This window comes from Megalops cyprinoides, chromosome 17 (genome assembly GCF_013368585.1).
Source record: "Megalops cyprinoides isolate fMegCyp1 chromosome 17, fMegCyp1.pri, whole genome shotgun sequence".
NCBI classification, from domain to species: domain Eukaryota; kingdom Metazoa; phylum Chordata; class Actinopteri; order Elopiformes; family Megalopidae; genus Megalops; species Megalops cyprinoides.
Window position 1 is genome coordinate 25,895,079 of NC_050599.1, and position 25,505 is coordinate 25,920,583.

Below are 25,505 nucleotides of genomic sequence, written 5' to 3' on the forward strand. Positions count from 1 at the left end.
GAGAATGTAGTGATTAGAATGAGATGACCAGGGAATTTGGGTCAATTATGGGGCAGTGCGACATTAGGCAGAATCAGTAGGGATAAACTATGGCAACATGCAAGCAGGTCGAGCCGCAACTGTCAGTCACTAAGATGGCGAAAGAGAGAAATATTTACTTTGAGGGACAGTTAGCGTGGACTAAGTCCAGGGACAGGTGGCTGTTGGCCCTCTGTCCCTCACAGCTGTATCCCAAACCTTCCAGGGAAAGAGAACCAAAGAAATATTAACATTGTTGTACTTCACACAAACATGTATTCATCATAGTGCTACCAGAGATGAGGATATCTGAATTTTAAACCAGATAATCGACTATTGATACAGCATTAAATTTAGCTGGCCCACAGTTAGGAGGCCATTAATACTCCAGGGTGGACAGCTCACCTGGGGCAGATTTGTGTGTACTCCAAGAGGGACTCAAAGTTGGTGTCTGTGGGACATATGCATAATCACAGGCCTGCTCCCTCTCGCTCCCCTTCCATCTTTACCTGGGACAGCAGGACAAACTCTTGCAGCTCTGGGTCTCAGTCTGGCAGCAAAACCGATCCAGTGGGTGTAGGGTGACGGGGGAGCTGGGAATCGTAAGTGACCCGCAGGAAACATCTCTGGAAGGCGGTCACTGGACATTTGCAACACAGTACAGTAGAAACAGCACGCTAAAGCAGAGTGCCCACACTGAAGGGCGTGAGTGATTGCCCTTCTCGGGATTATAGGGTGGAGGTTAGAGGGAGACAAGATGCAGGACAAAGTGGGGGAAAGAATGGGGTTAGCTGGAGAGTAAAAAAGATGGGAATGAAGAGTAGGAATTAGGGAAAGTGAGAAGGATGGAGGGAAGGAAAGGAGTGGGAGTAGGGGGGATGTGAAATTGGGGGATGAGAAGGAGGAGGGAATGAGAGGGAGATGGAATGGGGCAGTGAAAAAGAGGGAGAAGGAGGAGGAGGTAAGAAGGGAAGGAAGAAATAAAAGTCGTTTTCTCGTGATAAATTATCTGGTTATTTCGAGAAAACGAGCTTCGTTATCTCGAGATGAGATAAATTAACCCGTTATGTCGAGAAAACGAGCTTTGTTATCTCGAGATAACGAGATAATTAACTCGTGATCTCGACATAACGGCATTAAAAAAAGAATCGAAAGAACGGCCGTTCTCGGCTTCCGTAAATTTGAATAGATACATCTCTATTTTTGAACCCTGTTTTCACTATGGGTGAAATGAATAGGCCTAAACACTACATTATTACTTATATTTCTCCAAATATCACTATAATACAGATGAAAGTTTAAACGTCATTGTGTGCATAAAAACACTAGGTCACTTACTTTCACCGTAATTGAGATTACGTTATATTAAAGATGCGACAATCTGCAACTTGTATATTAGCTAATTAATTTCACATTAGTTTTTTATTTTACTTTAGGTATCACCTATGAAGGACACAGGCATTCTAGTTTGGCGAGGAAGTTATTTTAAAAGTTAACAAATCGGAGATATTTCACTATCTCCGCTACCACCTCACGTGGTTTCATCCGTGTTGTCCATCAAGCCTCTCCGCCCATGAAAGCGAAAGTACTATACAAGAAGTTTCGTACGTCAGGTGGACTCTTTTTATCCGTAGCACGCAGTGATGCATTGCTCCCAGCAAGCATTCAGGGGACAGACACGAGTGCCTGAAGTGGGCAGCGACAGCAGAACACGTAGCTAGCAACGCATACATGATAGCTAGCTGCTAGCTACAGTGTCATGCATGAGAATGCTGCTGTACGAGAGAGACCAGCCAGACCGTTCTAATGTCTAACGGTATTAACGCATTTCGTACTCGGTCTTCTCACCAGTTCTAACGGCGACTTGATTACAGAATAACTTGTTGGATCTGTCCTTTAGGCTACCGCATTTTCTTCAAACCAGCCAGCTGACTAACAGCATGTTGCTAGCGAGACAATATAGGCCTAGCGTTCTCACGTTTAATAAAAAACTAGTATCGCTACCCTAGTTAGTGGTAAAAACGTAACCAGCACCTTGACAACGAAACAGTTAACTTAGCTAGTTGTTTTGTTGTCTAATTCTATAGCTTTGCTGGATAAATAGTTTGCTAGTGTGGCACTGCGTCATTATGAACAAGTTTGGAAGAAGTGCTTGGATTGGACTGGGCGTTGGAACTACTGCAGGGATCGGTTTGGTTTTATTTATTATATACAAAGAGATGAAACGAAGAATAAGTCAAAGATTGTCCATTCAGAACAATTCGGATACATTCTGCACAGATGGACCGAGCGCAGCTATTGCCGACTCACAAGTGCCAATGGCGCAAGGTAAGATGGAAACTCTAGCACAGACAGCATTAAAACCAAATTATGCAAATGTACGCGTACGTATTTGAGTATTGCTTATTTTGTCGTGGTTGGTTCTTTAGCAAGCGACGTTTTAAAACAAAACGCACAGTTCATAAACTGCTTTTTGAGTTACTGCAGGGGATACTGCAGTGCGGGACAGTGACGGTGTTGGTAAGAATCAGCTGTTCCCTAGCGCTGACCCTGGATCAGCTTTATGTCATGGTTTGTTTTTAAATGAGACAGCACGATACAAGAGGACAGTCTTCGCTCTGAACAACGTGATCGATTACCTTTCCTGGGACAGTGAGGCTTGTGGGGTGCAGGTGAGAGGGAGACAAGGTACAGGACGGAGTGGGGGAAGAATGGGGTTAGATGGAGAGAAAAGATAAGAGTAAGAACTAGTGATAGTGAGAAGTTGGGAGGGAGGGAAAGGGGTGAGAGGTGAGATGGAGAGACGTATAGAAGACAAACTGACAGACGTTTATGTATCTCCCCCAGTTACTGATTAATAACCAGTCTTAATAATAACCACTAAGCTGTAAGAGTCAGCTTAGTGGGAGGGTTACACATTGTTAACATATATGAAATATAAATGTCCATTTAACAGCACTCAATACAACACTCTCATCAACTTTGGCAGGATTTCAAATACTCTGTAAACCTGGACTGGCTCAGTTTAGAGAACTGTATATTTTAAGTACATAATAAAATACATTACTGTATCTAATTTATGTAAGTTATACTAATTGAGATGTATCTGGCTACATATTTCATTTGAAATCAACATTTCTGCCAATAAATCATTGTACTATATATGCAATGATGCATATATAGTACAATGATACACTAATGCCCAACACTTAGTTAGGAAATATCCTCCAATCAGCTCTCACATATGTAGCGACCCTGTCAAGTGTGTAGTGTGCCTTTATTCAAAGACAAGTATGGGTTGGGGTATTCACAGCAACCGGAAGGTTAATTTCTAATCTGTTATCTGAGTTCATGATTGTTTAAGGTTCATTTTAAGGCATCCTTGATCTGAATAATCTAAACGAGTTTTGATTCTGATGTTGACAGATTGCTGTCCTGAGGCAATCAAAGCAAGCATATATGAAATTGCTGCTGGAAAATCCCTAGTCCTTCTTAAATATCTTCTTCTGAAACACTGCACATCCATATAGTAATGGAAGTGGCCTTCTTGATTAGGGTTGGGCAAGAAGTATGGAGAGGTGGAGATTGACACCCATTGGTGTGCTCTGATTGGCTGGGTCTGACTTTTGGTTCACTCAGTCTTAGGTTCAATGGAGAAGCAATGTGTGCAGTCACCTTGCTGATAGTACCTCATATGCTAATCACTCTTAGTGGACCAACACTGACAAAGCCCTGCTAGTCTTCCACTAGCACACCAACAGGTGTGTTAGACCACCCCCTTCTGGCTTTGTAGGAGGAGTACGCAGTATTAATCAGGTTAGGTAAACTTGTATTAGCTAATGTGGAAGGAGCTCTTGCAGCTGACCGGAGGGTGTGTTCAGCAGGGTCATTGCCAGGAGCGCCTGCCGGGGGGGCCGGACGCGACCTTACACCGGAGCTGAGGAACGGGCTGGAGGACGTGCTCCGGAGCGTAGCTGACCTGCGCAGCGAAGTGGCCTCTCTGCAGAGCTCCTTGCAGGGCATCGCTGCACGGATCGTCCAGGACGTCAGGTGAGCAGAGACGCAGGAGAAGATCCCAGCTTCAGGGTTCCGTCTGTTCCAGCTCTGAGATATCAAGCTTTTAGCCGTAAACACTTAAAGGCCCATTTCAAAGAATTACTACACTGACGCACATTAAGTTTAAAGGTCATTACAGGTCTTAGCAAAAACGCTTGACAAAGAGTATTCTTGTGTTAATTAATTTGTGATAAAAATATCAACCTTCAAAGGATATATTGTATTAAGGGTTTTTCTGACCACGATAAGCACAATTTTTTGGCTACATTGAACTGTTGGAACAGTGGGGGGAGTCACTGAAAATAGCCATTTGAGGCTATGTTTGATGACCGTGGTCCTCAGGATTTCCACTGGGTGTGGTTTTCCTAGCTAAGGAAATTTTAGGCACGTGATTCCAAATCACCAGCATTTCTGGGAAATGACAAGAATATACAGTATTTCTAGAACACCCTTAAGATGGCTGCCCTTGATGAATAGTTTTTGCCCATTTCTCACAAGCAGAGAAGATGTTAAATATACCTGATTGGATCCTGTTAAGAGAGCAGTGGCAGGGCTTCTTCAGTGTTTCTGGTGAACAGAGACTTTAGAATTGAGAGTGTTTTGCTGGCATGCACTGCTGAATGCTACAGATGGAAGAGTGAGGCCTCATGAATATAAGTGGAGCTACAATCACTGACCAATCAAAAGATCTCTGTCTCCATGGTAAAAAACTATGATTGGTTCATATCAGTGAGGTGCATTATGGCTCCACCCATTGTGTTTCTGAAGCCTCACTGCTGAATACTGACTGCATGCCCATTGGCCACTTCTGTTGGTTCTTTGTGCCCATTGGTTCTTTCTGTTGGTTCTGGCATCCATTGAAACTTTCTGTGTAGGAGTGGCATAGAGGAGAGCCAGAAGGCGGCGCGCCGTCGCAGACACCACCTGCCGCGGGAGCGCACCGACTCCATGAGCTCCAGCTCCATCTACTTCACTGCCAGCACCGCCAGCGCCGGCAGCACCCACCCCTATGACGGCGAGAGCGAGGGCGGGTAGGTCACACGTTGCACCATACTCCCACTCTCCACCCTAAATGTAACCCCGAAAAATGGTCCACCAAGAGTTCATAAAACTTGGCTTGGGATGGCTTTCTACAGTCAGCAGCATTACACCATAATTTTCCCTCCAGTTTTGGTAATGTTTGTAAGATCACAGCATATTCTGTGCATTATCAAAGAGTTTCACTGTTCCAGAATATGGTCTAAAATACACAATTCAGTATTTGGTATCACTAAATAAATAGTTTGTGCATACATTTTTAAGTACAGTAACTGCTTTCCTCCAAGATACTTGCCTTGTGAATAGCAAACACAGACATGTTAGGTTTTATGTTCTTCTTCCCTCTGTCCCAGGTACATCACGGCTAATGCTGAATCGGACTACAACGGTGAGGTGGACACGGACAAGGAGACAGACGAGGAGGACCGGAGCTGCCCCACATCCTGCACGCTGAGGCAGGACTCCTCAGACGTGGGGGGCGAGGAGGACGAGTTCTTGGACACTAAGGTGCCTGGTGTCACGCCCGTGCAGCTGTCGTCGCAAAGCAAAGGCGAGCGCCCGGCCCCCGCCCGGGAGAAGGCGGCGGGGATTGAGCCGCTTCAATTAAACCGGGCCCTGGTGAGTGGGACGTGCGAGAAGGGGGAGGAGTCCAAGGCTGACACGGAACACGGTGTCTGATTACAAGGGCAGGGCATAATCATGTGGGCGTGTTGCGAGCGACCCTCTTCAGTGGCCTGGCTGCCCTGGCGATAAGATGGAACTTGGCATTGTTTCTGTCCAGCTGTTAGACAAACGCCCTCACAAAAGGCCTCTCTGGGCCCGCTCTGGGAAAAAGGAGCATTGTTTAGCATCTGTAACAGTGATTCATAGTGCTTTTCTGTCTACCCAGAGACAAGCCCACATCCAGTTTTAATTGGGAAAAACTACTCAGTTCTTCTCTGAGAGTAATTTTCATTTTTGTAAATACCACATGGGAATATGAGTCTTTGTCACCTATGTGCCCTCTGTAACTTGGAAAATATTTAGCGAAAGAAAAAAGAATTTAGTACATCATTATTTAGCAAGAGCAGAAAAGAGTGAAAATATCAGCTTTTCGAGTTTGGGGAAAGCAGTGTTTTATGGTCTGAACTAAGCTGGTTTTCTGCCCTTTTAAGCTTCTGATTGTTTAAAGATACTACCTGGATAGGAACCACGTCTCAGGCTCTACAGCTGGTCCTATATTAATGAAATGACGACATTATCAGTCGAATCCCTTAGGATTATTAACCCTTTCACGCGTACGGTCACATCAATGTGATTAGCCATTTAGCGCATATGCTAAAACTGGTGCGAGTAGAACATTAGATTAGAAAAATTCTAGCTAATTTTAGCTTTGAGGAAACAGCAATTTAATGTTGAAAAATACAGCAAATGTGGCGGTGAAAACTATGAGAACCTTAATAACGCTAATGAAAACATAAACCATGTAACGTAACACGCGTGCTACATAGCATAAAATAAGTTATGTGCAAAAGGGTGAATTTAAAATGTCCTCAGCTGAACCAGGAAGTAGGTTAGAGCATGTATTCCTGCTGGTGATAAACATGGCCCCTTCATCCTGTCTCAGATGTCATACACCATCATGAAAGGGCCTGCAGGTTGTGCACAGGCACAGTCACGAGTCAGCCACCCCCAATTTCAGCCTCAGGGGCTTTATGCTCCATGATTGGTTGCCTTTCAGCTCCGCCTCCAAGCAGAAACCTTGATTGTTCCATGCCATTGTTTCTAGTGCCATAAGGAGGCAGGAAGCATTCCAGAGGCCGAACACGGGGCAAACCCAGCCTTGGAAACACTCGGCGTCTGTACTGAGGTGAGTGCGTGCTACAGATGGATCCAGGTGATCTTCTCTGAACTGTTGCTCGGAAACCAGACGGGTTCTGCCCAACTTCCCCACACCTTTCCCTCTAATGGTGACAGTGATACTGATAAGTGTTTGCACGCAAAGCAGACCTCCCTACACACACTGGCAGCAGCTTCCATCAGCACACATTTCTTAGGCCTGTTATTGTGTCTGTCTACCTGTGGGCCCTCTGAACAGTGGTTGAGAGGACTGTGCATTCTCTGGCCTGGCATACAAAACATTTTCATGAGATTAATCAAAAGGGATTTGATCAGTTTGGAGCTGTCCTCCTCGCCAAAGGCAAATTCTCAAATATCAGTACCATTAGTGCTTCCCTTTACCAGCTACCCCAAAATGCATGACTACATTGAGAAACATTTGCACAGAAAGATCCCTGTGGCTCCATGTGGTGTGTACTGTCTTAAGTGTTGTCTCCCACCAGCTCTGTAGACAGACTGTTACATCACCTCTTGTTTCACGGTCTCTCCAGGGTGTAGACGGGACCAGCTGGGAAGACGCACAAACGGACCAACAGGACTCTGTTTCCAGTGGGACTCAGTAAGGCCACACACAAGCAGGATCCGAGCACGCTTGCAGGACCACAGCCATCACAAACCCCAGCTATTTTTTTATACCGTGATCCCCTGAACGCTGTTTGCCTGACGTCTTGGGACGCAGAGCAAGGACCGTTTTCTTTTTGTTTTGATTAGGTTTGATGCGTAGTCACGAGTGATGGATGTCTTGGATGCCAATAATCTTGCTTGCTTGCAATCCGTTCACTGTGCATCAGACCTGTGCTGAGATTTTGCTCGCCATTTCCTGATGAATGTCAGTAATGTTGATACTAAAATCACTCCGAGTTTACTTGAAAAAGCTTGATTGACATGTGGAACGCAAGCTGACCAAAGTTTATTGTTTTTTTGTGTGCCTGGAATGAAATTCCAACAGATAAACATGGAAAGAATGGCAAGATGCTTGCTTTGGATAGCTTGTATCACAGCTGGACCAATTCAGAAAGTCAGATTAAATCTAAAAGCTCTGTGCTTTGTCCTGAACAAAGAGTCACAAATGTATGGTTCATTTTGAATTCTCATTTTCCTTTTCAGCAGTTGCCATAATTTATTATGCAAAGTTCATGACAAAGCATTTTGCAGTTAGATTGAATCTGAGCCTCAGCCTTATGCAAAGCATCTGTGATGTCTTTCCAGATGCCATCAAGAAAGGTGGCTAAATCCTTTAGGGAACATGAACCAAAACATTGTCATTTTACATTCCCTGTCCATGTCTGCTTTTTTCCATCTTAAGATTCTGTTAAAAGCGACTGCTGATTCCTTTCCCCCAAAGCACTTTGTACAGCACCTGCACTGTAATTAGCATGTTCGCTGCTAGGAAATACTAATGAAGTGTTGTATTTATTATTCTTGACCAAATGTGTGCTTAACTGACATAACTGTTTGTATGGTGTTTCCTTTTCATTCCCATATTGATTGTATACTAAAGATACATGTAACATGTGCTAGAGCAGACTCTGTGGAAAAAGAAAAACACTAAAGGGTGACCAAATGTCCAGTTGTCCAACTGTCGGCACAGAACTCACAGTGTTTACTGATCAAGGGTATGCTTTCTTTTATATGATGTGCAACAGGACCATTTGAAAATGTGTGGACTGTTACGAATACAGATTAAGGGGATGTGTTCACTAATGTTGCTTTCTCTTACATGCAAATAAGAGTATGAGGTGTCAAACGGTGTGTGTTGTTTTGGATTTTTTTGTGAGCTGAGATACTGGGGTGGGTGGTCACTGGTGTCTTATCCGGTCACAAGAGAACTGCTTGCCTGGGGTGCAGATCAGCTTTGCCAAAAAAAAAAACACCTGATTAAATAAAAACCAGCCCCTCTCGATTGTCTGGTCATCTTTAATGCTGCCATTTTCAGTTTTACCGACTTCACATGCAAATCATAAAGTGCAGTTAGCATGACAGCTGTGCTATCGTAGCATAGACTGTTTTGAGCATCATCTGAAATAATCTAGAACATTTCACTCTTATCTACTTGACTTCCACACCAGAAACCCAATATAAAATTATTTTAATAGTGAGTATCTTATATACAGAAAGTCAGACAAAAGACAGACAAAAGGGGAGAAGTTCAAATGTACAGAATATCAGCCACACAAAAAACCAAAAGGAAATGTACTTGGGAAGCCCCAGCGAATAACTAAACAACTTGGTGGCTGTTGCTTAATAAACCTAAAAATGACAGGAAGCGTTTTTTTTTTTTTACAAGGGCACTGATCTGATGATATTCCCTTGCTTCTTCTGAGCATAGGAGCACCCAGAAGAAACATGACAAAGATGCTGCTGGGGATTAGTGCTTTTTCCCATGAAGCCTTGCAGTATGCATCTTCCCCTTTCCCTCTCTCACATCATCAGGTATGAAATCACTTCCTGCAATGCTTTTAAATAAAGTTTCTCCAAAAGCTTCTTACCATTTCTAAAATTTCACAAAACTTTCTAGAAAAGGAAACAAAAAAGCCCCAAGGCTGGGGCAAACCAAGCAGACCATCTTGGGTGTAGCGTAAGGCAGGTGTATAGAGCTCAGGTGCTGGAGTGCCAGTGTGTGTGCTGGCTTTCGCTCCAAGCAATTCCTGTGCTTTAAATTACTCTGAATAGTTCATTAGCTATGTAAATGTACACCAATACATTTCCCGAGATGTACTTCAGCAAAACCTATGACATCAGTGCACATGAGTGATCTTCTGCTATAACATGTCCTTTCATTGGAAAATGCCTAGTAAATGACTGGGATGATTAAATAATTATTAAAGAGCCTGTGCTGGAACAAACTGATGTACACAATGATCCCTCTGAAAATGATGCCTGACACTCCTGCAGGACTGGCTGGTAAGTGGTGACAGCGCCCCCTTTATCTGTGTCGGTGGGAGAGCACTTTGGGCCTGCACTGTTCCGCCCCTCAGTCCGAGGCTGCGCCCCTCAGTCTTTAGCATCGCCCACTCCGTCAGCATTGATAGCGAACATGGCCTCGGCCTCCGGGAGACACGGCGAGTCGTAGATCTTGCATATCCTAGTCTCTCCTCGGCCTTTCCTTAAGTACAGCCTGTTCGGGAGGAGACAAGGATGTGGTACGGTGCTGTAAGACCAGATTTATTCAGAACCACTATGCACTTTCCCCTTCATGTGGAGTCTGAACACAGTCTGTGCTTATGACAGGACTCTACAGTTTCTTGGGCTGTTTCCTGTAACCACAGCCATATATGTAAAGCATGCAGCTAGCATTACTCGTGACATCTAGGGGTTAAACAAGGTACTGTTGTTTACAATCAAGTAGTAAGTGAGGGATGCTACCATTTCTGCAGCTTTGTCCCTTATCACAGCTAAAAATCTGCATTGCCACCTTCTGCAAGGTACCCACTGGCCCTCAACAGTGCCTGGAGTTAAGCAGGCACTAAAATATACTAAAAATGTATAAGACTGAAAAAATGCACCTCTTAAATTTGTAACTAAAAGTAAAGGACAATGTAGTGTGGACCAAGTGGGACTGATCCATACCATGCCATCCAGCTCAAATACACATCCTCCAGTACCTTGATTCAGGGCATTTGCTTAGTCTCGATTAATGGTACACATCACATTTACAGGAAAATGTGAAATTTGCCTTCCGGTACAGCAATATCAATGTAACTCTGCATTAACCCCTTTGCAGGGGAAGATGACAGTGTGAACGGGGGTACTGGGGACACACCTGGTGGTGGAGGCATGGGCCAGGATGTTGCCCCCAATGGGCTTCTTGGGATCCGCAGAAAACATGGCAGCGCCATCCACCTGGGCCACCACCTGGTTGGTGATCACCACGGCAACACCAAACTGTAGTGAAGCAAAAAAAAAAAGGCTTTTCACACTGCACACAGCCCAGGGCTAAAAGCATTCTTTCACACTGGCACAATCCCGGCATATTCTAAAGTGGGCTAACCCCGACTTTAGCCTAGGCCCTGCTGGCCCTGCTCCGGAGCAGGGTTAGCCCCGAGTTTGCAGGGTTATCCCCTGAAAATCGACTAACCATGGGGCTAAAAGCTGCCAGTGTGAAATGGGGCTAAAGTAAACAATGGACTTTGCGTCACGTTTTTGTTGGCCAATCACACGACTTTTGTCACGTCATTACAGTACGCACGTGCTTTATGTTTACGTTGTAACTACCACGCTACTAACCGAAACCGGCAACATTCAGATGTTAAAGGTACCTAGCAAGCTAGCCAACTTAAAACAACAATACTAAGGATAGCCCCAGTGTGAAAAGCCTTAAACTGAGAGTGACCTGAGCAGAAGGAGCGACTGTTCCAGCTTACACCTTTGGTCAGCTTGTTCTTTTGGCTCCTGAGCGTTCCTGGCAGGTAACCTTTGGCACGGTCCTCCTGACCGTGCCGGTGCGGTCAGACCGTGTTCCGCTTACCTCGTCAGCCAGCCGCAGCAACATGCGCAGGAACCTGCCTAGGTGACCCTGCCGGGCGGAGAGCTCCCCCCTGCCGGAGTAATCTGTCCTGTAGAGGGCGGTAGCGCTGTCCACGATCAGCAGAGCGTACCTGAGCGGGAGAACAGGGTGACCGCATTTCAGAAAAGGAGAGGAACGTCCATAAAGCCTGTAAAGCTGACTGGCCCGGCCCTGGCTCCCTATACATCACCCATCTTTCAAGACTAACAAGGCTTGCACACCTGTGAGTGATTTTTGCTGCTTTTTAACATGCTATTACAATGTTTTACATACCAGCAGGCTATGTAATCTATCCAGTTTTCTTTAATATGTCCCTTATCGGATTAGCCAATTTCTACTCCACCAGGGTAGAATCTATCTATAAGCACTCAGAGACCCACCCCGATATTGCTGCTATTTACATCATGCTGAAATTGGTGCACTGCGGAAACGTTGAGGCTTACTGTGAACTGTTGCAGGTAAACACTGCTTTTGGGACTGACTAACTGATGCTCTCTGGGAATCTTCGCAAGGGACCTGTCCAATATCTTCCCCATAGGAGTGATTATCAGAGGACAGGCAGTCCACTGTTGTATGAAACTCACCTGGACTCGGCCATCATGGCGGAGGCCTGGTACAGCAGCTGGGTCTGGTGGTCTGTGTTGAAGGCTCGGGCGTAGGCCACGTTGTCGAGGACGTCACTCCCCACCAGTCCGTACCTACCAAAGGAGGGGACGGTTACGCCCTGGGCAGCACACCCTCGGTGAGGGGGAGAGCCCTCCTTAAGGGCACGGATTTCCAGACCCTTCTCCCACAGTTTATCTTACTTGACTGCAGCAGTACTGGAAGAGTGAACTCCACGCAGAGGGTAAGAGGGTCGCTGTGCTGAAGGCAAACTTTATCGCGCTCTCCTCCTCAGCTGGACACACAGAAACGCAGCCAGTCGGACCAAACTCACCTCTCTGCCACGGCTAGCAGCCTCTCGGGTCGGAAGGTGCCCTCCGTGTCGATGTACATGGCCTTGCCCTCTCCGCCGCCCTGGTCGATGGGGAGCTGAGGGAAACAACAACAAGGCCCCCCCTCAATCTCCACTGCCACAGGCTAATGATTCAGCCCTGAAAACAACACACAGCATGTAACAGTGTGCTCCAGCCTCCTGTTTCTTCATGCACAGGGGGTGTCTGAGTTGCCGTGCGACTTCAGGACATTCAGAACAGCGCAGAGATCTATTCTACATTTGGCATACGCGGCAAAGGCTCTGCTTGGTTTAGTAACATAAACCGATTTCAGTAACCGGAGCATGCATCTACTATCAGCAAAATCTGAACTCTATTAGATACAACATTCCAGTTTTGGTCAGGGCACCAAGGGTTTCCCTTTTGTTCATTTATTATTTAGTGTTGGTGATGTAATTTATCACTGAAACAGAGATAAGAATGTTGGAATGTAATTATCCAGATACAGCGCTAATAATAAATAACATCAATAATAATAATGATAATGATAATAATAATCATCATAAGGCTGTGTAGGATTCCATCTGCTCCACAGGACACACGGGTAGAGAAGATTACCTGGCAAGTAACTGCCAGGGTGTGGCAGAGCTGTGTCTTTCCTGTCCGAAATTCCCCAAACATCTCTGTTATGGACCCGGTTTCGATCCCACCTGGAAAAGGGCAAACAGAAAGTAGAAATGTAAGTACAAGTTTGCACTGGGGGGGGGACTTAACAGCATGTAACAGGTATTCTCATTACATTCATCCAATACTTTAACACTAAAAGTGTAATGGTTGCAACAGTTGGCTATTGTTGAGTAAAACTCCACAGCCATAAAGACAACTGTTGCTCTGACAGTTTACATCAATGTTTTACTGAAGGAAACACTACAACCAATTAGCTATAGTATGCTGACCATATGCTATTCTTCTGTATACAGTACCAGTCAAAAGTTTGGACACACTTCTCTTTATTTTTAGAATTTTCCACATTTTAGCATAATAGTAAAGAACTATAAAGAACGACAAAACTATGAAACAATACAAATGGAATTATGCAGTGACCAAAAAGTGGACAAATAAAAATATTCTAGATTCTTCAAAATAGCCAAAAAATATTTTTTTAAATGAATTTCTTTGGAAAGAAAATCATACATAGGCATCAACTTCACAATTTATATTTGTCTAAAAAAATTCAAGCGTTTAAGTATAAGTCTTTAAATCAAAGTGTTTAGGTCTCTGAATGCATGCTTCCCATTATCTTAATCAGGTGTGTCCAAACCTTTGACTGTTAATGTATGTATACTGTATGTGTACACTGACATATCCTTAACGGTCATAACCAGAGGATCAGTCCTCTTTCTAGATATCTAAAACTGGAGTTTCTGTTGGCTTCATAACTAGGTACCAACTGAATGTATCTTTATATGCTAGCCCATCAATGCTATTGAGTTACACTGGATGGCCTCCACTGGCTCTTAATCACAGACTGTCTAGCAATAAAGGACAACATAGCAACAGACCACAGATTCGTATTAGCTAGCTACTCAGATCATGTGCTGCCTGAGGATGTCACTAACACTGTAAAATATAAAACTGAGTTTTTAAAAGTGTAGAAGATTAGTTTATGGACAGGTCCATCTAAAGCTGCATAACGTCACCAACTGTCACCTGTGAGTGGAAAGCTACAGGAGGAGATAGTTAAATCTTGTGGTCAGAAACTATAACCATCACCACAGATAGTCCTGACAGGCAACCATAGTGCCAGCATGCTTCACATGCTGACTAATGACGTGCAGTTCAGTGACTCACCTGAACAGAAAGCAGAACGAAATAAACATGCATTAGGACATGCTCCCTCCTCTGGCACGGCAGCGCAGACACTCACCTTGCAGGAGCTTGTCCAGCTCTTTGGACCCGGTGGAGATCTGGATGATCTCGGCCCTGCGCTGGTGGAACTCGGTGGCTGTGGTGAACCCCATGGGGACCAGCTTGGCTGCCTCTGCCTGTCACACGTCAAGGGGAAAGGGGTGAGCAAGGGACGTGGGGGGACAGGAATATGAAAGGGCACCCCTGGCGTGCCAAAGAGGAAGACACCGTTGCCTGCAGTGACAGCCTCAAGGAAACAGCAGACAGTTGGCTGCTTGCTTGTTGCTGTTTTAATGTTGATGTTTGTGCTCCCTATTTATACCCACTGAATGTTCTCAAAATTGCAAACCACTCTGGTTAGGAGCGCCTGGGAAATGCGTAAATGTTACATAATGTATCAAGCAGGGGGTTATGGCAACGCTGAAACCCTGGCTGTATCCTCATTCTTCTTTTTGTGGCAAACCAGAAACAGTGCCTGGATCTGTTGTGCTTTACAGCAAACCGGCACAGAGAATCTGAGACCTGTGAGATGAAAAGGGCTGAAGACGTTCCAGTCAGATTACTCAATTATGGTAAATCACATTATCTCTGTCTGATTGAATTTATGGAAACCCCATAGCAGGAGTAGGTGTCCCATTCCCTGGAGTGACACAAGGAGACGTTTCAGATCTCTAAACAGTGACATGCTGAGAACCTTGAAAAAACAGTGCTGCCTGCGTTCACAGAGTTTAATAATTTAACCAATCATGGAATAGAGTTTACATGAAATGAACTAGAGGCATTCCAGGCACTTTACCAACCTACCCCTCCTCTATGCATGCTCATAGTGATGTACTTGCTGAAATGGGTACAATTCTGTTGTTCCCTTCACTATGAAAAAGAGTATGTCCTAGTCAATCAAACAGTTACCTCCTCATAACAGCATACTCCACTTTACTACAGAGCTATCCTCAGTGACATTACGTACTCTTGTTACATGCATACTCTGACACACATGGCATCGCACCACATGCATATGCCTTTATCAGGAGTCTACTGCAGTCATACTGACGGCAGGTGCAGGTTGTCTGCAATGAAACGCTGGATTAGTTATAGTTATATAAGTTTGGATTTAGTTATATATATGTATATGCGCGTATTAAAACAAATGGCAGAAAACAACAAGCCAATATAACAAAATCTAACAACTACTGCTCTAAGCATAAAATAGGCCCTTACCAGGACTTTCTCTGCCTTGGCTTCGCTGATGCCCTTGATGTTCAGCAGCTCCTTCTTGGGCGCGTAGGCCACGGCCTCGATGGTGTGAAAGCCAGCGTCCTCCAGCTTCTTGATGTCACTGGCACTGATCCCGCATTGCTGTGTGTGAAGACAGAAGGGTCGCTAACACACAGGCAAGAGTGCTGAGGTGCCATTACAACGAATGGCTTCACGGATTAATGATTACGGATCCACGACAGACCTATGTAAATACAGTCCATCAACATCCTTTCGGTCATTCACAGCAACTAATTCTAAAACTAAATTGTTCAGTTTCTTACCCTGACATGTTGATTGTGTGGCTTATTGGTAAGCCCAAGATACATTAACAACAGTTTCAACAGTTTAAAACTAAAAACATAAATTGTAATCTATTCAACAAGAGGAGTGCTCATTTCCCCAGCACTGTGAATTTATTCCTTGACATTTGGCCACCACCCTCGAAATGTTAATGTCAATTTAAAATCATGTCCGCCGGTTAACAAGTTACTGTTTGGCTCTTTCACACAATAAAAACCGTCTTGGAGGCCCAAAAACACCAGGATCGGTGCATTTCAATTCCAGTTTGTACTTTTCAGCAGCTACCTCCAGTCTGCAGAGGGGTTGAGGCCCAAAGCTCTCCTCTTCCTCCACCTCGGCTTCAACTCTGCTTTCGCTCCTCATCGCCATGTTTGATCGTAAACAGCCGACGACGCTGTGCAGAAAGCAAAGAAAGTGGACAGCACTGGGGTTAGATTGTGCATTTTATGGCGACCACAGTCGTGGTAGTTTTGCTCACTACAGGGAGTCGGTGAACGGTACTTCTTCGGCCAGGAAACCTTGCAACAGCTAGCTAACGTCAGCGACGTCGGATTAGTTTTATTTCACATTCAAAGACAACAGTTTTACTGTTGAGTATTACCAGCATGCTAACGTTACATGTGACAAATCGTGTTTTGCAAAATCGATTCAGTAAGGAGTGTAAATGTACGGTCGGGATTACAAAAGAAAGATCCAGCTGTCTACCTAGCCAAACCGAGATTGGAGGCTAGATAGTTACCGCGTTGGTCGCAATATTTCTGTCATATTGTGGCGATGGGTACTTTTGTAGACGAGTCACTGAATGATGGCAACTACGATCAAATGTCAAAACGTGTGTCACTATCGGCAGTACAATTTTCACTGTTACTTGTGTGTTTTACACAAACCATGTCGATTAATATGTCTTTATAATATTATAGCTATTAAGATGTTCAACACAAAACGTGCTTCACGACATTACACTACAAAGGCTTGTGTACGCTAGTAAGCCAGTTAGTTCAGATCAGATCAGAATCAGAAACATTCCTAAATGCATCGCTCGAACAGAAAGGCCATGTTTATGTTGCTAACGTTAGCTAGCTCTGAAGTTAGCCCTGTGAGGTATGATCCCCAGCTAGCTTATCTGTTTATTTAAAAGCAATTATAACGCATAATTAAAAACACTTATTTCAGTTATCTACCCAGCTAAATCCACAGGTGAACTCCAGTTGTGGTCAGGCTGATAAATAAAAAAAACAATTTCGTAACACACCCAGCTCCACAGCCTCTTAGGCACTGGATGTGCTACTCTAGTTAGCCGGTCGGTTAGCTAGTCCCAGATAAGAACAGCAGAAGAAAATAGCTAGTTTTCTGGTTAAGGAAAGATTCGATTGAAGAGATTAGCTAGCTAACAGAACCACGCAGCTCACTGAAAGACCTGTTTGTAACCATTAGGGAGCTAACATTAGCTAGTCCATACCCAAAAACTTACCTTCTTAGCTAGCTATGATGGACTTTGATGCACACCCCTCTAAAGTACGTGAGATTACAAATGACTGTTAACAGAAGGCTGACATTCCGGTATTGCAGCAGTTATAAACTCCTCAGAAGTTTAAGATATAAACTGCTTACTGTTACGAAAGCTGACATCCAGTATCCGTCTCTTTTCTATGTGCACCGAAGTTCCCGCGCGCTCAGCTGCGTCGTGACGTAATGACGCATGACGTTTCTTTCCTCGTTTGAAGATGCTGTCGCTGAGCTTGATGGAACCGATTTCTTCAAGCTGAGAATTGCGAAATGAAATCCACATTTTTCCACATATGTAAAGATGTAACTGCGGATATATAAATATAATGACATGTAGACTTACATTTTGCAGTTGCTTCACCTATCTAAATGAGATGCTAGACTAGGTTCTTCTAGGTTTTTTTTAATTAAATTTATTATGTTTATAACAAACACCTGGGGGACACGGTTATGTAGTCTTGAAAGTCAAATTACTTGAAAGTTCTTTACAGTACATTTCAAAAAAAATTTAAAAGACTTTTGAAGGCCACTTTTCCCATCCATACATGGCCCAGGTTAACTCAGATGTGAACGTGCCTGTTCTCTACCTATTTTCAAGAAGTCAATGAAGCAGTGTTGCAGGGGTTTACATTGCTTCCAAGACCCACTCCATTTTTCAGAGGGTCCAGGGGGTGGTAACACCTTTGAGATACAGTACATTCAAAATGTTTGCTTATACACACCTGTGGATACTCTTAGTAGGGAATATCAGGCACCAATTACTTCTTGTGGAGGGTTTATTGTAAAAATCATCAAGATAGCCAAGTTGTTAAAAGTACGTCCACGGAAAAGGACATAAAGCTAGAGAGGGATTGATGTATGTTGCTGTAAGTAAGTAATGGATTTTTACTTTTTTTTTTTTCCCCAAAGACATTCAGATACTTGACCACTTTCCAGGACTCTTCCTGGATGAATTTATCATCAAGAATTTTCAGTGACTAGGAATTATACGGTATAATACGGCACATAAAATTATAAACACGTTCCATACAATTATAAACTCGGGATCCGTTTCCTTTATAATGAATTTTATTACAAATGATCATTATATACGATTTACATATTCAAAGAGACAAGACTTAAGGATTAATAAAAAGCAACCTTAAGAGGTTTTCTAAAGATAAATGCACCGTCAGATGCATGCTATATGACAACGCGAAATAAGCAAACAATAATTACTAGAAAAAACATACAGAAATATATACCACTAAGATTTTTTTAGACACTGCATTAATCTGGACCACTAAACACAAACACAGTCAATGTTGCTCTTCTCAGCACAATAATACATCATGGATCTTCTTCACGATCCTGGTCAAGTAGCTCTTAGCAGGTGTTACTGAGGATACAATTGCTTCCACTTGGTCGATTCTAAAAAGAATAAGGTGAGGAATAAAAATCAAACTTTTTACAGTTATAGTGTCAATACCATGGCATTTAACAGGATCACGTTTTTAGGGTAGCACAGAATGCATGACATGATTGCAACGACAAATACAATGTGTGTGAAGACATTAAAAACAAATTCCACCCATTAAAATGTAAATATAAATATACATGTTATGCATTTTTGTGATATAAGTGTTCCAAGCATTTCAGGTATGTCAATGTAGACAGGAAAGGTAACAAGAGACTACACAGTTCTAAGAACGGCACTGAGTTCACTCCACCACAGAGAAGACACAGAACAGGAAGAGACTTAGGAGCATGGTCTGTACATTCTAGAGCTTGACAGGCAGTATGACATTAAATAGACAGAAGGTAAGTAACATATGGGTAAGTCTAAACAAAGCTTCTGAAATATTTCTGTAGAATGTATTTAAGGCAGTCTCACGTCAAGTGTGCATTAGAGGGTAGAGCTTAAGTCTGGCTTTTAGCTCTGAAACTGTAGACATCAGTTTTATTGCTGTCCGTTAGTTACCTTTTCAACTAAAGAATACAGAACAGAAATGTTGGTGGGAAAGTGGCAGGTTTATATAAAAAACCAGCTATATGTTTCTTACCTTGTATTTCCAATGAAATTTTGGAAGCACAACAACTGAATGTTAGAGAAGGGGTAGCCTGAGGTAACTTCCAGCGTAATCTCAAACTTGGCAAATGCATTAATACTGGAGAAAAGAAATCTTATCCTAAAATAAAGAAATAAAGGAAGAGGTCAAGATGAATTCAAGGTTCTACTGCAGAATTTAAGAATGGTGCTGACATATTTAAAGGGCACGTAGTGTAATTCTGTGAAAAAAATGCCCAGTCACCAGTTAAGTTTAGCTAAGTTTAATAAAGAGTATTTTTTTCACAGAGCTACACTAGGTGCCCTTTAACATTTACATTTGAATGGAACATCAAACTATGTTAATTATGAAAGAAATCATTGAGCATTTGATAAATGCACACCAGATCAAGAGGCCTTACAACAGTACACAGGAATAGATGGTAGATCCAGTTCCTTCCACTTCCTGAGACTTATTTTCACACCACAACCAGTTACTTTGAAAACAAGCACTGCACAGATGTTCTATTCTCAGTATGTTCATGTTCTCCCTCTCATTTAATTAATCCGAATAGCATTTATCAGCTTGTAAGATAGTGTGGAGCAGGAGGTCTAATGAGCAGAGGTATCCTCCTATGGTGAGTGACTCACTGGGTGTCCACGCAGTCGATTTCCAGGATGTCCAGACTGAGAGAGCCCCACTTCTTCATCCGGTGGATCTCCTCCCCAAGGAGGCGGAGGCGGCTCACCACCAGGGACACGTTATGGAGGAGCTGAGGACAGGAGGGCAAGGAGATGCGGTGAGCCCAGTCACTCACCCCGAAAACAACAGCCTTCGCTCAGCTCAAGCCGGACAGCAGTCTTGCGTATGTCTAGCGGCAACTGTGCATTTAATCAATTTAAATACAGACTACTCCGAAGGGAGCGTTTCATTTGTTACCTGCAAAATGCCTAATTACACACTGACTGTTTCTAATTTATCAGCCTTCACGTATGCCTTATTTCAGGTTACAGCACAGTTGTGACTAGATGAACCGGCATGTCTGATGCGTGATTGGTAACCGAGGCCCAGGTGAAGCCACTGGCTTGTCAACACTGACCAGTTGATCTTCAGTCACTTCCTTTATCAAAGAATTGTAAGTGAAAAGCACTGCTGTCGATGATGACATCAGTTAAAGCATTTCATTTAGTTTCTGTTATTACTTTTGTAGGATTCCTGATAAACAAATACTTGCCATTGGGATATGCTGCTTTGTTGGGTACATCTGGACCCAGCTGCTCTTGCTCTTTATGAACTGGGCTATCAGTTTGTGAACCATGCGAGCGTAGCACTCTGATGTTTCATCTGTGAGAAGAAGAGGGAGAGGGAGAGAGGAGGAGAAAGAGCATGAATCAGAAAACATCACTTCCTGTTGCCTTAGAGATCCCGTGAGAAAGAAGCTTGATCTGCCATAAAAGACAGGGTTTGGTTCTCCTCACCGTCCAGCTCCAGTTGAAATGTAATATCTGCAACCTTCTGGTCAGTCTCTGTGGCAGCCATAGTCTCACCTGCATTCAAGAGGAAGTGGCCAACAGATTTACAGTGATGTAAATCTGGATTTACCAATAATCGTAAAGTTCTATAGACCAGTCACTAAACAACTGATTCTGAACTCCCTTCAGCAACAAGTAACTATAAATCAGCTGCAAACAGAGTTTATTTAACAGTCAGAGGGCTGAAATTATAAGAAGGAAATTCCTATTGGAAAATTGTCATGGATTTCAGGTTAGCAACTCTGACTGAAGCAGACATTTGGATATACATAAGAAACCATAGTGGCATTGAGAATCCCATCTGCTTACCAGTCGGCTTTTCAAACAGCACCTCCAGCCTCAATGATTCATACAGGAAGGTGAAGACTGCTTTGTCATCTGTCATCTCACCCAGTTTCCATTCGGTTAATCTAAGAGAGGACAGTCCGAGATGGACAGGGGCTTTGTCATTTAACACACAAACATTCTATGCCGCCTTCATTTCTGAACGGTAAACTGCAGGGATGAAAAAGCAACACATTAAATAACGTGTCAGTAACTTCAGCTGGACAACGACCTGTCCAGGACTTCCGCCTGCCTCTCCAGTTCCCTGGTTTTGTCACACGCTTTTCTCAGTTTGTCCTCAGTGGCCTTCTTCTCCAGCTCCAGCTCATACGATCGCCTGGAGAAAGAGAGGGTTTTCTTTTTGGAACGTTTCATTTCCTGAAAGGATGAGTGGGGCCACAAAAGCCATCCATCCTGTGGGTATTGGTGCCCAGCAGAAATCAATTATTTAATTACCCCCAAAATGAAACTCACACTTACCGTTCATTCTCAGCAATGTCTGCGTTGAGAGACTCCAGCTCTGCAATGACACAGGCAATTTATGTTGAAGTGAAACTTTTAAAAGAACGGTACACAAACGGCACCCTAAGGATGGAGAATTTAAGCAGTAGAAGAACAGCACACACAGGTGTGGCTTTCGGTCTTTACCTTGTTGTTTGGCTTGCAGGGCAAGCTCTGTTTCAGATTTTGTACCACCTTCTTCCACCTCAGCACAATCCATGGAAGCCAGTTCTGTGAGGTAATGAGAAACAACACAGCTAATCAGTCCCCAATTAACGCAAGCAACCAACTACCTTTCTGGTGCAAATTCACAGCTTTCTCCAGAATGTTCCGAGAAGTGCTGATTAACAATGGGTTTCTTGCGTGTGGGTTACCATATGCTGTATATTGACATAGCATGCAGGCTGCTGAGCTGAATTCAGCTGCAGGACCTCTGAACGATCCATATTCAGGAATGGCAGAGACATTCAGGATATATTAATCAGACGAATGTCTCAGAGTGAGAATTACATGACTTTACATTACAGGCATTTAGCAGAATTCTCATAAAGGAAGAAAATTTAATGAACTCAAGACTCAGGTCAAATGGAGCTACTTTAAAATTGAGAACTCCTGGACAGTGTCTTTTGGGTCTTTTTTCATTGTTTCACTGAGAGAGACAATCAGCTCCCTGTCAGTAAAACATTTATTTGCACCAATGCCTCACACAATCAAACGAATGTTCAATCAGAAGCAACTTTGTGAGCCTAAGATGACCAACAGTTATTCATCGAGATTATGGATATTGACAGTTGGATTTTTATTGGTTGCTGAATTTTTATTGAAAGTGATCAGTAACGTGAGAGTGAAACTGAGCAGGCTGTTCAGAGCACTTTTTTGCCGTGAGTTGCTCCAAGTGTGCTCGCTTACTTAACACAGCCATAGATGAAACCCATACATACCAGCTTCCAAGTCATGAATACATTCATCAAGATTTTTCAGCAGCTCATCGACTGCCTCAATCTTTTCTGCCAAGTTGTGTTGTGCCACCTGCAAAGAGGAAAAGTTGGGCAGCCAATATAAAACCTGGCTAATGCTGCAGTACTTTTCCTCTGAAGCACACAGCACAATGGAAAATGACACTTTGTCTCTCGCCGGCTCTTACCTGAGTCGCATGCACTAGTTTGGAGTACAAACCGGTTTTCATCTCATGGGAGAGTGCTTTACTTTTCTTTCGGAAGTGTGTCTTGCTCTTTCTCAAATTGGCCCCAAAGCTCTGTAACTGAAGGTAACGGATACAAAAGGCAGGAAAGTCGCATCTCTTCAAAGCAGCACTGTACTGGAACATAATGAGGTCTACATGAAAAATGAAAAAGGCGGTAAGGTGTTCCTGGAATACCTGCTCCTCCGAGTAGGATTTCACCACTTCCCACAGCGATTCATTAGTGGCTTTTAAAGTGTTATCTTGATCTCTCATCCGCGTTTTTAACCTGCATGAAAGACAACCCCCCCCCCCAGACATGAACTGATGAACCACCAGTCTTAAGAAAATCATAATACTCTTGACAGACTTAGTATTAAGTAGTAAATAAATAAATAAATATACTAAAAAAAAAAAATCCTATTTGTGTTCTTGCACACACAGAACAACCAGCGTTCTTGCTTACTGAGAATGATCTGTCTTTTGTTGAATTTTGTAAGCATGGATGGAGAGGAAAAAAACAAAGCAGAACAAAAACAAAACACTTGTGGCAAGAAAACAAATTATATATATAGTAATCAACTGTGCATTGATTTCCAAATTCTGTCTTCTAGAGTTTGCTATGCCGCAGCTTCCACCGACTTATTCAGTGCTTTCTTGGAGGAATCTGACTTTGCAATTGCAACAGCATCGCAGCAGCATTTGAAAAATGAAGAGATTGCACAGATGATAAACAATATGCACCATATCCATATCTCGGGAACAGCTCCTTGAATATCTGAATATTTGCATTGTTCAATTTGGGACATGCCAAACGTATACCTCTCCACCATTTCCGTAAGTTCTTGGCAGTCCTCTTCATACACCCTTTGTTTGGGCTGACTGATGTGCTTCTCCATAAGAATCACTTCTGCGCTGCGCGGCAAGTCTGTTGCAAACTGAAATTGGTCCAGACACAAGGCAAAACTCTACCATCAATTTGAGCATAGAATGACTTTCATTTTGAAAGCCATTTAGAAGCAAAATGACAGAAAATGAAAAATTATGACATAGTGTAATCCTTTTAAAGTGTTTGGGGGGGGGGGGGGAGTGATTACTTTGTCAGGAAGGACACTCTGTCGAGGTTTGTGGATGTTAAAGTCAATGCCAAACAGCCTGAGGAACTCCCTCACAGTAATGCTGCCATCTTCCAGTTTCTGAAACGGTGCAAAAGAGAGAAGATTATGGAAACAGTCAACATTTAAAATAACATACATGGAAACTAGATGCCAGGCCTGGTCAATTACCTTTTGCAAATGTAGGTTGTATGGTTCCTCAAACTGGAAGTCGTATTGACTGCTTCTGTGGACTGTGACATAAAACAGTTACTTTAGTATCTGACCAATAAAGCATTGAGATAAATCTGCTGACTGAACCTAAACAAATACAGTGCCACCAATATTAAAGCTTAAAGCTTTAAGCACGTAAGTATTTAAGTCCTTACCACTGGTCTCAAAGGTCCCATCACACCTCTGGTTGGCTGAACTGTTACTGAAGCTGGTGCTATCTGAAGTCTTTGTCATGAAGTTATGTGTGTTCTCTCGTGCCATGCCCATTACATTGCTGTCCCACTGAACAGCATACATGGGGGGTTCCTGCATTAATAGAGCAAACAAATATTTTTTTAGGCATTGCAAACTTGCTTTGTTAAAAAAAAAATCTAAGCTTAAACAGTTAGTGCAACACATACCAGCTCTTCACTGAGAGCAGAAGGGCTTCTCATCTTCCTCTCCACTCCCATGTCGTCTTCGTGACCGTCCACAGGGGAAGGCCTTTTCTGGCCTTGTGCCACATTCTGGACTGGTTGAGCGAATGTTTCTTCCACAGCAGTTTGTCCCAGACTGTCCTCAAGATTGTGCTCCTGGTCATGGCTCTCTCCAGGAAAGTCGCCTTCATCCAGTTCAGACAGGTCATCGCTGATGTCGGCGAGCACTTCTTCTTCGATGTTTTCAACATCGCCGTCTTTCTGTGGGGCACTGACCCTAGCTTTCCTCAGTACCTTCCCAAAACTGCTGAGCCCTGCAAGGTCCTCCTGATTTGGATCGAGTGGCTTGCTCCTCCGTGGGAGCTTCGGCAGAAAACCGCCGACAGACAGCCGGGCTGCCCAGGGTTTGCTTTTCAAGAGGTTAATAGGCTCGGTTACGTTGATTTGTTGGTCCCCGCGTGAATTCTCCGGTTTATCAGACGATGTTTCCACATCGCCACTACCTCCAGGGTTTTCAATGCCACAGCCTGCTGTTGTTAAGCTATCTGCAGCAGCTGCTTCCTCAGTCTTGGGTGACGACGATGTCATCAGCTGAGGTACAGGAGCTGTGTGGAATCCTTGCGTGACATCGCAACGTTCAGATAACCTATGCCCAATGGTTTGAAGTTTTGACTGAAGCTCTGCCAAGCTCATCCTCCTGGATTTATTCTGTTTGACCTCTTCTTTTTCACTTTGACCCATTTCTGGGGGATCAAAAGAGGCCCTTAAGTTTGCAGTGTGAGCCCTCTCTTCCT

General features: G+C 43.5%; 3 protein-coding genes across 4 annotated transcripts; 1 reads left to right on the forward strand and 2 right to left on the reverse strand.

The window, feature by feature from the left end:
- Positions 1–1,580: 1,580 nt before the first annotated feature.
- Positions 1,581–8,865, forward strand: LOC118792506 (regulator of microtubule dynamics protein 3-like). Of its 2 annotated transcripts, none has more exons than XM_036550375.1 (6): positions 1,581–2,346; positions 3,900–4,068; positions 4,950–5,105; positions 5,466–5,730; positions 6,881–6,961; positions 7,482–8,865. In XM_036550375.1, exons 1-6 carry the CDS (start codon positions 2,148–2,150, stop codon positions 7,551–7,553), a joined length of 942 nt encoding a protein of 313 aa, XP_036406268.1. In that variant the 5' UTR covers positions 1,581–2,147; the 3' UTR covers positions 7,554–8,865. The 2 variants fall into 2 exon arrangements, with proteins under 2 accessions (XP_036406268.1, XP_036406269.1); XM_036550376.1 differs by having other exon boundaries at positions 3,903–4,068.
- A 271-nt stretch (positions 8,866–9,136) lies between these two features.
- Positions 9,137–17,538, reverse strand: rad51 (RAD51 recombinase). Its single transcript, XM_036549894.1, has 10 exons — positions 17,369–17,538; positions 16,183–16,291; positions 15,559–15,696; positions 14,360–14,477; positions 13,051–13,142; positions 12,435–12,529; positions 12,082–12,195; positions 11,459–11,588; positions 10,754–10,875; positions 9,137–10,108 (listed from the first exon to the last, which is right to left on the reverse strand). The coding sequence occupies exons 2-10, from the start codon at positions 16,264–16,266 to the stop codon at positions 9,985–9,987; spliced, it is 1,017 nt and encodes a 338-aa protein (XP_036405787.1). The 5' UTR covers positions 16,267–16,291; positions 17,369–17,538; the 3' UTR covers positions 9,137–9,984.
- Positions 17,539–18,716: 1,178 nt separating this feature from the next.
- Positions 18,717–25,299, reverse strand: knl1 (kinetochore scaffold 1). The gene is made up of 17 exons (XM_036549328.1): positions 24,697–25,299; positions 24,451–24,601; positions 24,254–24,315; positions 24,065–24,163; positions 23,790–23,905; positions 23,166–23,256; positions 22,932–23,048; positions 22,729–22,816; positions 21,935–22,018; positions 21,767–21,806; positions 21,519–21,623; positions 21,272–21,372; positions 20,909–20,977; positions 20,665–20,774; positions 20,081–20,202; positions 19,446–19,571; positions 18,717–18,813 (listed from the first exon to the last, which is right to left on the reverse strand). Exons 1-17 carry the CDS (start codon positions 25,297–25,299, stop codon positions 18,717–18,719), a joined length of 2,181 nt encoding a protein of 726 aa, XP_036405221.1.
- Positions 25,300–25,505: the final 206 nt, after the last annotated feature.